This window comes from Orbicella franksi, chromosome 13, assembly GCF_964199315.1.
Source record: "Orbicella franksi chromosome 13, jaOrbFran1.1, whole genome shotgun sequence".
NCBI classification, from domain to species: domain Eukaryota; kingdom Metazoa; phylum Cnidaria; class Anthozoa; order Scleractinia; family Merulinidae; genus Orbicella; species Orbicella franksi.
In genome coordinates this window covers 10,009,643-10,025,756 of record NC_138157.1, presented here as the reverse complement: position 1 = coordinate 10,025,756, position 16,114 = coordinate 10,009,643, and the positions used below count along the sequence as shown (strand labels likewise).

The 16,114-nt window shown below is 38.2% G+C and overlaps 1 protein-coding gene and 1 non-coding gene across 2 annotated transcripts; one reads left to right on the top strand and one right to left on the bottom strand.

The window, feature by feature from the left end:
* Positions 1-1,327: 1,327 nt before the first annotated feature.
* LOC145464841 (uncharacterized) lies at positions 1,328-15,466 on the bottom strand. The gene is made up of 15 exons (XM_081448644.1): positions 15,431-15,466; positions 8,649-8,797; positions 8,152-8,403; positions 7,736-7,900; positions 7,233-7,346; positions 6,857-6,982; positions 6,564-6,660; positions 5,897-6,115; positions 5,113-5,489; positions 4,405-4,572; positions 3,927-4,037; positions 3,542-3,661; positions 3,122-3,212; positions 2,646-3,020; positions 1,328-2,061 (listed from the first exon to the last, which is right to left on the bottom strand). Exons 1-15 carry the CDS (start codon positions 15,453-15,455, stop codon positions 1,328-1,330), a joined length of 3,123 nt encoding a protein of 1,040 aa, XP_081304770.1. The 5' UTR covers positions 15,456-15,466.
* Positions 9,164-9,236, top strand: Trnaa-ggc (transfer RNA alanine (anticodon GGC)). The gene has a single exon. It is a non-coding gene; the product is annotated as a tRNA-Ala (tRNA).
* Positions 15,467-16,114: the final 648 nt, after the last annotated feature.

The following is a 16,114-nucleotide window of genomic DNA, read 5'->3' as shown; positions in this document are numbered from 1 at the left end:
GGTTCGTCCTCATGATCAGTTGGACGACAGGCGTATAGATGACATCATTAACATTTGTTTTCGTTTCTTTATTACATAAAACAGATAGATTGCATGTTTACGGGCGTCTGTTCATGGAGTAACTAAAATCACATAAGACGTCAAAATGCGATAAGAACATCAGTGACACATTCGCTCTCGATTTCTCTGAGCTGATAGTCGATTCGGCCTTCGGCCTCATCAGCTATCACCACAAAGAAATCTTGAGCTCATAATGTAACTGTTAAACGTTGACTCCCTTCGTCCTTGGTGCCTTGGTCGGTAAGTTAGTTCTGAACCCCATCTGCAGTTTTTGTTTTAAAAACTTTGCAAAAAAAATGCAGCTAATAATCGAAATTCGATGATAAAAAAATGAGGGTCACCTAGCTCGTTAACTGTTTAGTTATTACCAGTTAAAACTAAAATTAAGAGTATTTGTAGCAAGTCATACTGTTGCTATGGTAATCTATTGTGTCACGAAAATGATAATAACGTGTTTACCAATGTTTGGGCACTTTCTTGATACCATGATTATAGTGCCAACTATAGAATACCGCTATTTGTATCCAAATGAAACACGCGAACGCGAAAATTTTATGTTTTGTCTTTCAGGCCTGTCGTCCATGTATCCACAATTTCCTCTACGACACTGACTAACGCCGGTAAGCAAGATTTTGGTTCACGAAACGGGTTTCATTCTCTACAAGAACACAAAAGTACCACGAAGAAGAACTAACATGTGATACCGCGCAATAATCAAAAACTGACCTAACTTTAGAACTCATTTCACACAATTTAGTGACGTGCTAACTGAAGTACAATATGGAACGATATGTTTTGGGTTTGTTTTTTGACACGGAATTACTCAAAACACATCTGCAGTTCTTATATAATGTCCACGTGGTGTTGTGTAAGGCTGCAGTGAACTATTTTATGTTGTTAAGAATAATAAAAGCTAGTTAGGGCACGGTTATTTGTCGCGAGGAGGGTACGTTGTTGATCCGAGCGACAGGAGTACAAGCCAACATTCTTCGAGTCAAAAGGGAGATCATTCGTAATCCCTAAAACCGTTCCTATAACCAATAAAGAAATTTAGTGGGTGCACAATTAAATTAAACTGAAAACACAACAGCTCTGAACATTGGTGCGTACTGGAGTTACACTTCACTTATTCACGAAGCTGTCATTTTATGTCGCTAAGTGGTACAGACTTTCCAAGTTCAGTTTGTAATCCGTACATTCCTACAGCCTAACCTCGCGATTATTACAAATACGGAGCTTGGCCGAAGCTCCATCAAGATGATAGAGCTTATGCTATGCCATAACATTTTAGTTTTCCCAGCGTGTGGTAACCTTGGTCAGTTCTGAGTGAATCCCCAAACCTGAGCTGTGTAACTGGCAGATGTGTCTTGTTAGTAAGGAGACCGCTGTCTTCACGCCACGCATGGTCATTCTTATCACAATTACAACCATAACTGGGGTCTGCACATGAGTTGGTCATCCCGCATGCGCACTTACCACTGCCAGGTGATGCTCCACCCCAGTACGTCATCCTATTAGAATCACGTGACACCCACCAAGCATATCCTCCGTACCTCATGATCACTGACTCATAACACTCGTACTTGATAAACTGCTCACATTGCGATGAGACCCTCGTGAGACTCGCCAGCTGCGAGATACTTGCTCCTGTGTAATGAATGTCACGTGAGTAACTGCCAGGAAAATTATAACCATGCACGTGAATTCTGCTTTCACTGTCGTGACTGATGACTGTCACGCCAACTCCATTCTTGTCACTCATGTCGCAGTAAACGGTAAATGATGCCAGGCCTCCCGGTCCATCTGGATCAATAGCGTAATTTCCACTTGCACTGCTGAAGTATTTCCTGATCACAGAACAGGAACCATTATTCTTAGGACTGCATTTGAAGCCATTTCCTTGATAATCACGGTTGCACTTGCATGAATATGATCCACGTTCATTTGTACAACTGGCATGCTGATTACAGTCATTTGTCTTTCTATCGCATTCATTCAGATCTGTTGAACAGACAACATAACCATAATAACTTTCAGTGCTGGCCACCACACTCTTCTTTTGTTATTATTTCTTGAAATCTGGTTTTGCATCAAGACAATGTCTCCTTGTCGAAGCTTTGTGATGTATTAAGATGCAGTGGTTCGTGTGTTGTATTCTACGAGAACAAGGCGCGGAAGCTCTCGTTCATAAAAAACAAGGGTGAGTAAGAAGTCTAACTGTTTTAGTAGACGCAGTAAAATACTACATATAGTCTAAAAACTTTGATGTATGTTCCGCACAAATACGCGCCATTTCTTTCTCTCAAAACTATCCGCAAATGGACAGTAATATGAGAGCCAATCAGTCCAAAGATTTCCAGTAGAACACACTAGGTCACTAAAAATGTAATTTAGAATTCTTTCTGCGTGTTCACTGTTTGTTTTACCTATTTTCATTTTTTTTTTCTACCTATGTGTAAATTTTAAATGTGATGTTCAAACTCTGTTGTTGCTGCTGTTGTCGTTTATTTATTTGCTGTTGTTGTTAAATACATTTTTAAAATAATTTTAAAATATTTTAAAACACGCAATGATTCATATTTTACCTTTCTTACAAGTATAGGGATGACAGTCGCTACACTGCACGTCATTCCATTCATAGCTGTATTCCACACCAAGTGCATGCACGCAATCTTCCCCCTTGAAATTATTTGGTTGATTTTTGGCCCAAGCTGAAAAGTTTCCTTCTCCTCGATCCGCCCAAATACAGTTGCCTTCTATAGTTCTATCATTCAAGCCCAGCCAAGATTTGGCGCCATTATGTCGATGCTGTAAATAGACATTTTCTTCATTGCTGTTGACATCAACAAGGACCGAGTCTTCTTGTCGACATTTTTGCACCGCTGCGGTCCAGTTTGTACAACTGACACTTGTAAAGTAGCAGTAGCCATTAAAGTAGCTCCAACCAGGATCACAGATATCTGAGAAAAGAACAAATATTTGTCAGCGCTTTATGTTTAATAAATTGGGAGGGATTATTTCTTGTTCAACTGGGCATGGTAATAAAATAATACTTTCTTACCTGTTACGACTGCATAACTAACTGACACTGGATCATATCTTGTCTCATACAGTTCCTTGACACAAGTTCTGAATCCAGACGTATTCATGTTCTGCGAGTATGAAACAAACATATTGCTCTAGTTATTAACACTGCTAATAATGATGACGATGACGACGATGATGGCAACGTTCGACTGCACGCGCAGTACTTGTAGTAATTTTAACGAAAGTAATGATCTCTTGTTCGTGTCACAACATTTTATAAACTGGCAATGAGGAATAAACAAAAAACTTATTACTCGGTAACTAATATGTGATAGACACCGATTGAAATACCAAGCAGCACATATATTACAATGAATTTCTCCGTAAGAGGAAGAATCTTACAAAAAACGTATATTTCGTAATTGGTTGTAAGTAGAAATGCATTGTGTTTTACCTCAATCCATGTTGTGATACCGTTATGAACTGGCGCCAAGTTTCCACTTGCTGTTGTGCTGTGATTGGCTGATATCAGGACTGATGGTGTAATGTAATAACTTCGTGCAAAATGCACAAACTATAAAATGAAGAAATAATTGGATCTTTTACTATACGTACTGTTTCTACACGTTATCTGCATTTTATTGTTATCTGTATGGGCAGTTTACACCGCAAATTCGCGCCATATCAGCGGCAAGTCATATTGTTAGTACTCATATGGAAACGTAAAGGACTACATAAGTGTTTAATTTATTTTCATCTAAAATTACATCTAGAAACAAAATTCAGCTTTCTCTTTTTTTCCTATTGGTTCTTGATTTTCCACGCAGTTGTAAACTTACCTTGCAGTAAGCGTTGTTGTTTTCATCTGTTGGTAGGTTTGTGTTTGGAAACTTGACAGAGCCATGTTCAGTGAAGAGCGGTTTGTGAAGTTTAGAAAGCGCCAACCAGTTCTGTAATATAACTTCAGTGAATTAGTATAGGAATTGAAACAAAATCCTCTAGACGTACCGGGGCAAAATGTTTCTACGAAAGCCTTAAGAAAAGCTGTGTCCAATACCAAAAAAAGGAATAAATTATTTCTAAAAACCGGTTCCTCATCCAATCTCGTCACCTGGATTACAAAAGAGTTGAGACACGTTGCGTTGAAGAGATTCATTGAAACCGTTCGGAAGAATTTTTGGACGAGGGAGAGGCACCTGGGTCCGGGTTGTTGTTTTTTAAGGATAGCGTGCTAGCATTTTCCAAGTGGTTAAAGGTGGGCAAACGGCTAATATTGAGTGAAACATTTGCCGTGTTATTTTGTTACGAACTACATACCACACTAATATCTTCATGTTTTCCATCAAAGTTTTGCAGTTCTCGGAGGCAGACTTTAAATGAGTCCTTGGTTACATCCTCTGTCCAGATCAGAGCGGCATCATACTCCTTACCAGTCCTTAGATGTTCTGCTGTTATGAGTACTACAGGCTCATCTTTAAACTTGTTCTGAAAAAGTGCGAGGAGGAAATGTGAAATCAAATTAAAGAACGTCACATCACTTTTCAACAGTATTCCTAGCAGAAAATGCACTTCAAACAATCGACCCAGTCACCATGAGATGTACATGTCAAGTTGAACCAAGACCATGGCGAGGACTTTTACTGAAAAGCTTTTCACATTTGAAGGCGTGATTGTCATAGTTTGAGTGTGGACCAAGGAGAAATGCTAATATCTTTCTTTCCCACAACTTATGACAAAAAATGATTTACCAGGAAATTCTAGATACGACGCACGAAAAAGCGAATAATGGCTGGTTTTTAGTTTAAGTGAGATTTCTCATTGGACTCACAAAGTCTGAAAAATCTCCTGTGTAGTATGGCATACATTTGTTTGAAAAGTCACGACAACTTAACTTCCCTAGAAGATGAAACCTTTGATGAAAATTAAAGTTGCTAACTCGTTTGACTTATAATTGCACAAGAATTCCACCAGTCATCAATTAAAATCTCTCATGGAAAGAGAGAGAAAGCAGGCAGCTAATCCTACCTTGGGAAAAGTTACGTCTTCACAATTTGTTCCAGACCACCATTTCTCCATCTTGATTTCTCCCGTCATTCCTTCGGGCGGTGCTCCCTGATACGCCATCCAATCAACAGTCGCGAATAGATTAGAGTTCTTACTCTTTCTCCCAGATTGCATTGCGCAAACTGTAAAATTCTTTGTATTGATGTTTTCAGTCCAGGAAGTAATGGCGTCGTGCACAGTTTTAGACTCGTTCAGATTCATGTGATTGACGGTTATCTGCACATGGACCTGTTTATCTGGATAAAAGCGGTATGGCGGAAAAGCGACCGTCTGACAGCTTGAATCGGACCACTTTGGAACACGAAGAAGTTCTACTCGACCATGCACAATTGGGAAACCTGTTAATAAATCGAAAATTTTGTTTTTCTAATCATTTGCCTTAACTGTCAGATCTTATTTTAAGTCATTAACCCATAGAAATAATGCAAACAAGCTCAAAGACAACTAGAATCTTTCACTTGATATCTTAAGATTTTAATTTGGAAAGACTGCCATTTATGTAAATCAGCGAACATGCAAAGAATATGCCTGTGAATAAATGTTACATTGTGTCTTCTTGGGTTATACATATAACTTGTAAAATTTAAGAGTCCCGTTCAGTTTGGGTTTCCCTTTTAGACTATTGAATCCAAACTACAGAAACCGGAGCCGCGTGCGCTAACCCCGATAAGCCATCCGCCTTTTGCGATACCAATTTAGAACAGACACATACATTGTTCAATGTAACACAAAAACCCTTCCTTACCCTCACAGTTTCCTGGGTGATACACAAGATTATTCTCCAGTCCTCTACAGTAGTAAAACTCATGCCAGCATTTGTTGTCGTATGTTGTTCCATTTGCAGTGCACACTGGGTCATGATAGGAAGGGCACTCTTCGTAACACACACAGCGAGCTTCATGAGCGCTGAAAGTCTTACACACTCCAAATGGTGGACAATGCACGTCAAGGCATGGATTCAGGTCTGCAAAACAAAATAATGTTTTGAGGTTGGTGTGTGTATAGTAGGACGATGTCACGTGGAACACTAACCGCTTTTTTCTGACTTGTCAAACACTAACCGTTTTGCCTTTGCGTCAACCCCAGCTGCAGTACAATTTCATTTCATAAACGGGGAGTACACTGACAATTAATGATATCAGCAAGTGATCAAATTTGAAAGATTTGTTCCTAAATGACCCAATTTATTATTTTGATAGTCGTTCAAAATTCTAGTAGTGAAGGGTATAGGTGCAGCCGCTCAAAAAACTTTCAGCTCTTCTAAACGTTCTTTTTGTACACATAGACTGAAAGTATTCATTGTGAATTCAATTTGTAAATGACTGAACCTTTCTCCTTTAGGACGACCGAGTGTGTAAAGATGGGATTTAGTTTTATCCAGAGTAAGATTATAAATAGTACATAATACAAACCTCCAATGACAACATAGCTGACAGACAGAGGGTCGTGTTTACTTCCTGATCCACTCAAGTCTTTGACACAAATCCTCATGACTGTCAGACCAACTTCCTAAAGGAAAAGTGAAATATCAAAAGTTATTAAACGTCATGTAACCTTTTATAATAAATGATTTTCATACATTGTTAACAACATAAAGACTTTTTAGGATAATGTGTTTACAGATTTTACCCGCTAGTTTCCGAGAGAATAACGGGAACAAACTGCCATTGATAGACATGCAATTCAATACAGAGTTATGTCCTACCTCCACCCAGGCCGTTATTATGTTGTATTCTGGTGGAATGTGGTTTTTCACTTTACGATTATAATCATGATGAACAGACACAAGTACAACTGGTGACGCGTAAAAGGTTGTGTTGAACTGCACTTGCTGTGGAGAGAAACAGAAAAGGCGTTTAAACCAGTCAAATTGCAATTTTCCTTTGCAGCAAGATTTAACACGCAAGAAATATCAGCAGATTGTCTTGAGAGAACCACTCTCGTATTTGAAATTTTGTTGAATTCGTTAATGTGTTTGTTGGATCACCCTTCAAATTTGCATTAGATGAAAATGCTAGACTTATCAGCTGAGATGAAAAACGTCTATTAGATGACTGACACCTGCCAAAAAAAATACTCACTTTACAGTAGCCATAGTTATCGTCACTTGATGGGTTGCCTGTGTTGGGGAAAAACGCTTCTCCTACCAACGTAAAATTAAACTCAGAACCGTTGCCGAGGAAAGCAAACCAATCCTGTAAAGAAAACAATAAAATAGTTCAAGATGATTTTAACAAAGACATTATAAATTCTGAAAAAGCAGCAAGGCTAACCGGTATTGACGACATAAAAGTATATAAGCGGAGAGAATTAAGGAAAACAAACAAATTGTGAAATGAAAATTTAAATTGTAACTAAAGTATTTATTTTTAAAAATAATTATCTTCAAAATATATTGTGCAGTATTTTAGCAGCAAGTAAAGAAGAGCTCTTTAAAGTGGAGTGGTCTAAAACATATTGCGATACCCAAGTGCCCTGGAAGACAATGGTTGTAGTAAAAATACTCTAATGTTTATTCGTAATCACATCTTAGCACTAATGGACTCTTTAAGTCTCAAAAATACATTAAAAATATTCCGCGTACCACAATTGTGTCTTGATGTTTTCCGTCAAACGGCAAGAATTCCCGGATGCAAACTTCAAAACTTCCAGAATTCACGTTTTCCAACCAAACGTACATTGCGTCATCAGCCTTTGTACTACGAGCGTACTTAGCTGAGACAAACACAGAAGGTCTTCCACCAAAGCTCTGTAAATTACACAAACTTATGTTACAATTGATGCTTGATAGTTCGCTAAAATCATGAAAATTTCAGTTCCACGTCTTATAAACCATGACGTCAGGTTAAATTTTTGCAAAATACTTTTTGGGGTTCGGTAACTAAATTTGTTTTTAAATTTGCTTGTCAAAACAGAGAAATAAATTGGGATCAACTCTCATCTTAACAAGGAAATGCATTGATACCTGGGCGGTTTCTCTCTGTTTGTTGAGTATCTAACCTGTGAGAATGTAACTTTATCACATTTGCTTTCTGTTGTCCAAATTCCTTGAAAAGTCACACTGCCATGTATCATTTTTGGATGATTTTGATAGGCCAGCCAGTTGATAATTCCAGTTTTATTTGATCCAGTCCCTGTTTCACGTGAACAGACCTCAAATCCACGTGTACTAACGGACTGAACCCACACAGTAGAAGGCGAGTGAATTCGTGAAAATTCTTCACCGTGACTCAATGACACGTGCATATGAACCTAAGGGGGATATAATTTTAATATATTAGTAACATAATTTTTTTTATTAATAAAATAATCCATGCTAACTTAGACCTGAAATTGCTTGTCTGACAACTGCAAGCCTTCTGGTTGAAGTTTTAATATGCTTCAACTTTTTCAGCAAACAAACCTGCACATGCAAACAACTTTAATACTTTAAAGTTGCTAATAAAACAGCGTTTAAACATTGAATGATTTTAAGCCATTCTGAAAGGCATACTTGCCTTTGCCGATCCACTGAACATTTGAGGAAATGCAACGTTGGTACAAATGGCCAGTCGACAATTTAGGGGAGGTGAACATCCACTACTACAGCTCCAATCTTGAAAAGTTTGCGACGTGTTGAGCTTGCCAGTTTGCAGCAGAGAAATCCCTTAGCAGACAAAACGGTAGAATTGTGTTAGCTGATAAACACGCACATTAAGTGAAAGTGAAGAATGATCATCGCAGTTAATTTTCCAATTTAAGCAATTGGAAAGAAGAAGCCTGAAAAAAATCAGGGCTTCAACGGGATTCGAACCCGTGACCTCCGCGATACCGGTGCGATGCCGTTGAAGCCCTAATTTTTTTCAGGCTTCTTCTTTCCAATTGCTTAAATTGGAAAATTAACTGCGATGATCATTCTTCACTTTCATCTACAACCGCAGTTCATTTATGAATTATTTCATATAAACTTCACATCATTTCACTCCTCACGGGAAGATATGAACTCGATTAATTGACCTCGCTCCCAATGTGTGGCTTCGTAGCTCAGTTGGTAGAGCATCGCACCGGCATCGCGGAGGTCACGGGTTCGAATCCCGTTGAAGCTCTGATTTTTTTCAGGCTTCTTCTTTCCAATTGCTTAAATTGGAAAATTAACTGCGATGATCATTCTTCACTTTCATCTACAACCGCAGTTCATATATGAATTATTTCATATAAACTTCACATCACGCACATTAAGTGTTAAAAAATGACATAAGGGCAGGACAACAATTAATAAATGCAAGTGAGACGCTATAAATACAAAACAAATGCAAAGTCAGTTTGAAAGCTAAATATGGTTTTATTCAAGGGTTGACTTAGCAGGGAGGAGGGGATTGAGGCGGCCATGGTCACCTTTTTTTCTTGTATTTTCGAGAAAAAAAAGTGGCCAACCGTCTTATAGCGGAACTTTTTTTTTCGATTTGGAAGGGGGGAAGTGGCTTACGCTCTTCCGCAGTTCCTTCAGTCACCTGTATCTGAATTTTCTGGATCCGCCCTTGATATTGTGAAGAAAACTCTGCAGCGTGTGATCTCTTGTTTATAGTGAAACTATCAAGTGTTTAAATAAACGGCTCCTCTAAACAAGAACGAGAACAACAACAAGAACAAACGAAAACAATCTGTCAGGGATACCGACAGGCTGACATAAAAGTTAATTTCAAAATCAGTTTATGTCCCAGGTAGATTCACAAGGTACAGCCGGGACTTAAACGGCCATTTTGAGCTACAGCTTCCTGTTTGGCGTCTAAAATGTCAATAAAACATTCAAGTGACATTTCAGTGATACAAATGAATTAGAAAGTTTTGTAACGAACTTAGATGGAAAGTTCGACAAACATGCGTAGCTTCACTAAATACGTACTAACTCGACAGCGACATCCGATCAGGGTTGTTTTGCTGTTTGCAATCGACCCATTGACGAGAAAATATAAAGTCCGAAAGTCTGACTTAATCTGTGACGACCAATCTACGGATTAGAAAAAAAGTGGTATTTTTTTGTTGTTGTTTTTTGTTTTTAATTTTTTCCTTTTATTAACTTTCATCCCATGAATTTCTTGTTTTTTTATTTATTTATTTTTTTTAATGCAACACAAAGGAGACTACTAACAAAACAAGACAGACACTACATACAATACCGCTAACGATAAGTTACTTATACCACTTACTATACAATACTTCCTTAGAGGACAATTCTTACACTACTTTTACAGTTTGTTTTTGTTTTTTGTTTTTTCTTTTTTCGATTACACACCTATGTACCTAACGAATTACATTGCAGAACGGGTTTCCACTTAGCCTCTAGCATCTTGCTTTTATTGTACTTAGCAGCAATGTGACGTTCATAGTTTCTTTTAATTAATATAATTCCTTATAGCAAGAGAAAAAAGGACGACTATTATTCCTACGGCAGTTTCATAAATGTAGCTTACCTAAAACGATTAAGTAGTTAAACAGAGAACGTTTAGTATCTGTGACACCAACTAAATTGGTCTTTAACTCGAGTGTCCTTTGTTCTTTGGCTATAGCGAACCAGTAAGATTCAAATTCTTCCCAAAATGCACGTGAGTAAACACAGTAAAAGAATAAATGATCGATTGTTTCCATACCAGTATTGCAAAACGTGCAAAGATCGCTTTGTATTAAACTTAACTTAGCTAGGCGGGAATTTGTGAATAAAATGTCATTCAGTATTTTAAACTCAAAGCATTGCACATATGTTTCACAGATACAGGACCTTATTAATGAGAAGGCCTTTTTTGTTTCCACATCATCAATAGGAAATTTAGATTTCAACTTTGTGGAGCTTCCGGACTCTGTCGCCTTACAAGATATAAGCAGACCGTAGAAATCCCTAGATTTGCTAAGTGCTGGATCAAAGGTTTTGTCACCGATTTTAAATTGCAGTGATCTGACATGATCTTTATTAACTTCGCGGTTTCGAATTCTTAGATGACTTGTTACAGCGCAACGAACACCAGTCCAGGTCAGAAAGTTGGAATCTTTTAAACCATTATGTTTTGCAAGGTTAAAGGACTCTGTTACTCAAATCAAAATTTAAGTCGCTTAAAAGAACAATGTTTGCGCTGATGTGAAGTATATTTGAACTGCGGTTGTAGATGAAAGTGAAGAATAATCATCGCAGTAAATTTTCCAATTTAAGCAATTGGAAAGAAGAAGCCTGAAAAAATCAGGGCTTCAACGAGATTCGAACCCGTGACCTCCGCGATGATCAATTTACTGCGATGATTATTCTTCACTTTCATCTACAATCGTAGTTCAAATATGAATTATTTCATATATACTTCACATCATTTCACTCCTCAAGGGAAATTTGGACTATCGAAGAAAATCGATGACTCTGCATTGTCTAGATTAACATTGCTACTACGATATAAGTTCATATAAAATTTGCGTTGTGAATCCATAATCAAAAAGGGGTCAGAAGGAATTACACCGCTATTGTGCAGCTTTCTTACGTGCTTTTTGACATGGTTACGTTCCTCAAGATTTAAGAAGTATTTGCTATTTTTTTCACCGTGTTCGTGCCATCGAGCTCTTGCGCGTAATATAATCCCTTCTACTTTGTCCTCGTACAGTGCTTCAAAATCCTGCTTTCATTTTTCTAGTGCCAGACGCGTAATATTACACGGATTTGTTTGAAACATTAGGAGTGCCTCCTGATAACGTTTATTTAATTCTTCCTCTTGTTTCCGTCGAATAGAAACTATTTGTTTCGAGAATATGATGGAGTTTGACCTTATATTGAACTTGATCCAATCCCACAAGAGTCCGGGATCATTTATATCTTTATCTGCTTCCAGCCAGGTCGGTAAATTGTTTGTTATCATATGTTTATGATTTTCATTTGCCAATAAAGAAGTGTTTAGTTTCCAGAAGCCGGCTCCTCTTCCACTTGGTTCGATTTCTTCAAGTTCTAGAAGTATAGCGGAATGGTCTGTTTTGATCGAAGGTATGATATCAACCAAGTCACGGTAATTTATCAGATATTAGCCAGTAATCTAGTCGGCAAAATATGAAAGGTGGACAACGCCCCCAGGTAAAGCTTTGCAATGTCAGATTTTTTAGGCGCCAAATGTCGTGTAGACTGAATTCATTTTGATATTCATCTATAGAGTTGATTGCATATTTTCGAGGAATCGGAAGACCGTCTTTTTTGTCGAGTGTGATGTCAAGAGGACAATTAAAATTTCCACCTACAATATTAATGTTTCCTTCATTACCAAATTCGTCGTTTGTTAGTAATTTTGATAACTGATTACGATAAAATTTAACAACATCGGCGTCTTTGTTTGGGCCATATATGTTTGCAATTCTGTATATCTCATTGTTAATAGCGGCTTTTAGAACAAAAAGTGGTATTGACATTGCACTGAAACCAAAGGAAAACAAGTTACAGTTAAGCCTTCTTTTCGACTGTTAAAGAGGATTTAGCGCTACGCAGAATTTACGTGATAGGCTTTTTATAAAAACTGACATTCATCGGAACCTGCCAAATGCATTAAACATTGAACAGTATCCACTTCTCCATGACAAAAAAATGCGTCAAAATTTTACGGTAAGCTTGGGCATGTAGGGGGTATGTGGGGTTTCTTTTTTACAACATGAGATGAGTTCTTGCACGTTCGAACAGTTATCACGATAAACCGGCCAAGTGGCACATCGACACCTTTTCCTGACTGCGAACTCGACTTAAGGACGTTCCCGCTTCATGTTTCTGCTAAGTACTAAAATGAGCAATAATAGGGCAGATGGCCATTGCTGTAGCTTTGCTTGGATTTAACGATCTCGGACGCTCGGTGACCTCTTCTTTACTTTCCAGAAATATATGTTATTGGCCGGCTGGGAAGTCCGTATAGGGAAAAACTGTGACCGATGTCTTAAAAATGCTGCCCAAGGCCGCAGGCCGAGGGCAGCATTTTCAAACCGGAGGTCACAGTCTTTCACTGTACGGACCGACACTAAGCCGGACAATAACATGTTTATCTTTTTTTCTTGCGGTAAATTGGCTTACAAGTAGGTTTGTTTACGCAGCTTTGTCATTGAATTGGCTTACGCGCCGTCTACAGACTCTACAAACCATTCGTAAAAAATCTAACGAGCGAACGAGCGAGTAACTCAGATACCAGACACAAAAAGATGTATCAAAGAATAGATTTATACCGAACTATACTTTATGTTAGTTGCATTAAGTTCACCATTTAAGCTCACTAAAAGCGTTTTTCTGGTGTGAAATTTCGTGCAAAGTTTGAAGTTGTACTACAAAAACAATTTCTGTCCGCGTTGCGAATCACTCCAAATCAGACTTTTCTACCGTCAATTGAGTGGCAGATAGCGAGGAAATTCGTGAAGTGTATTCCACAGAAATTCTCTCAAATACGGCAACAATCGGAGAGGTAAACTTGACTAATTTTTTACTTAAAATTGTACAGAGAGAGACACAGGATTACGTGCCATTACAGCGCCGAGCTACAAACAGTCAAACAAACTCTCACAACTCAATTGAATTTACTTACAGGGACTTTCCTTGCCATTTAAAGGTGAATAGAGATAAACTTGCGTTGACTAATCGTCTATGGAAGTGTAAAAAGGGCGAAAGATGACGATTACCACTAATTCGTTCACGAAAATAGATCACTGAACTTGACAGATTCCGCCCGCTGTGGCGGTCCGGATGAGAAAATTCCGCCCGCTCCAGGAACCAATCAGATTGCAGGATTTGATGAATTTAGCCAGCTCAGATGTTACTGAGACAGATGTTATTTACAATTATCTCCACATTGTCCAAAAATGAACAAAAAATCAATGTGGGAAGTTAAAATAAATTTCAACATTTCTCTCCACGAGACATCGAATCCTGACATCTTGCGGCTGCAAGGAGCGTAAAACTATGGTCGCTAAATGCGAACGTTTTCTTTAAGGAACCTCACCAGTTGACTAAATTCACTTCATAGGTCTACTTACACAATATTTGGCAGAGAACATTTCACTTCAAAGATCTAACTGCAATATATTTGGGCTTACAGTCACTATGGCCTTATTCGCTAACGAAGCCCGATTTTTTCAGATCTAGGGTGTTCTTCCGGGCATGTTCTCTCCAAAACGAAGCCGGTGATCCCCCCCTCCCCATTTTTTTTACATTTCGGACATAACTTACTCATCATCTTACAGTGGTAAAAGTCTCAGATAAAATCAATGTTGGAAAATTTTCGCGCAAATGTCCTTAAAATGCTCAAATGTGATACTTTTACCTCCAAAACACTTCAACAACGGATAATTCGTACAGCTTTCTGTAATTGGCTCTCGCCCACCCCCCAGCCAGACCATTACGTCTCCCAAGGAACAGGTTGTGAGCACTTTCCATCCGAGAACAAACTAACGTTTTGGATTTAATAACACTCCAAGCAAAACTAAGACGATAGATTACGTATCTATGGAGAAAGCAAAAAAAAAACAGTTTAATTCATCTTTGCAGGTCCAGCTCCTCTCTTGTGCGATATTGTAATGAGTCAAACGTATCAAGCTGAAAAGAGCTTCAGTTAGCTAGAGACAGTTGTACATGATCAAAAGTTTTATCGCTAGAAAGTAGGTTAACAGCGAGTGTCACCTTTTAACGATGTCTTTCTATAGTAAATATCTCCTTTTACCATAGACTAGTGTACTTTGTCCGCGAAGAAACTGTGCCAAAGCTCTAAAACAATACGCCGCAAATAAGTTTGTTTTGGAATGTGCTCTAGATGTATTCACAGCCATCAGAAAAGAAAACATTATTTTGGGGGACGAGTCGACTTGAGTCTGCTGCTAATATGATAAAGTCGATGATAAAGCTTAGTTTTATAACACTGCTGCTGTTTTCGACAAAGAAAATGTCTTTCTGAAACTGCACGAATATAAAGTACTACGAGTTAACATTGATTAAAATTGCACGTTGCACTTTACACAAGAAGAGTCGATCCAGATCAAGGAACATCTTTGTCAGGTCTATTTCCTCGAATAACAATAGCAATTATAACCGAACTATGGGATTAATTCTTGAAGAACGAAATCAAGTTTCTTGGCTTTTTATGGAAATGCTTGATTTCCAGGAATATACATGACCAATAAGAAACTTTCAAGAAAATCTCTAAGCTTCCTTATGATTGTAAAAAAACAATCACATAACCTAAAACAATGAGTTTGGACTGTTTTGCAATGCATGTAAACTGCTATCCTGTAAGTTAAATGAGAATCGTAATCTTACCTTGAACTGTAATAGTAACATTCATCACCAGGAATACCAAAACCAGCAAAACTGAAGGCGAAGATGGAAGACACATTGCCAAGCGCATCTTGTCGAGTCTGGAGGGGAACTGTTCTCCGGGTGTGTCAGAGTGTTATTTTATCACGACTCTTCAAACTGGCATCATACGTAAGCAGAAGGAATGTGCCTCTTGAATACATTGTCTGAAACTGGATTTGTACAGGTCAGGTTAAAATCACACCGGAGATGCCAGGTATTAAAACATTCCTGAAATTTTGACACGACTTGAATAAGAAACGCACTTATCGTGCAAACATTAGTAGGTACAGAACGAACATCCAAGTGGGGTACCTGTGGTGCACATTAAAATAAGACGGACGCATTACAAACACAGGTTTATTGTACTCCAGTTGACTATCAAAGTGATGTGATTGGTGGTGGTTAAAAGTTTATTTGTGGCTGGCTTCGTGACTAGCTTCAATGCATTTCTTCAAAAGATTAGCAAAATGTTCTGTTCTGTGCAATAATGTAAAAGGTAGGGTGGGAGGAGGCCTTATGCGAAGCTTAGTCACAAGAGAGACAGGTAACAGATATTAGGGTGCGATCAGATTGTTTTGAAACAAATCTATAGCAGAAGACATCTTACCGGCATTAATAACTGGAGCAGCTAAAGTTTACTTAAGG

What these genes read in the sequence shown, in the direction of transcription:
- LOC145464841 (XM_081448644.1), bottom strand. Translation starts at nt 15,455, where the DNA reads ATGAATGTTACTATTACAGTTCAAG. An exon ending in TGTTCAGTGGATCGGCAAAG is followed by an intron (nt 8,404 to 8,648) that starts GCAAGTATGCCT and finishes TATCCCCCTTAG; the next exon opens with GTTCATATGCACGTGTCATT. An exon ending in GTATCACAACATGGATTGAG is followed by an intron (nt 3,213 to 3,541) that starts GTAAAACACAAT and finishes TCATACTCGCAG; the next exon opens with AACATGAATACGTCTGGATT.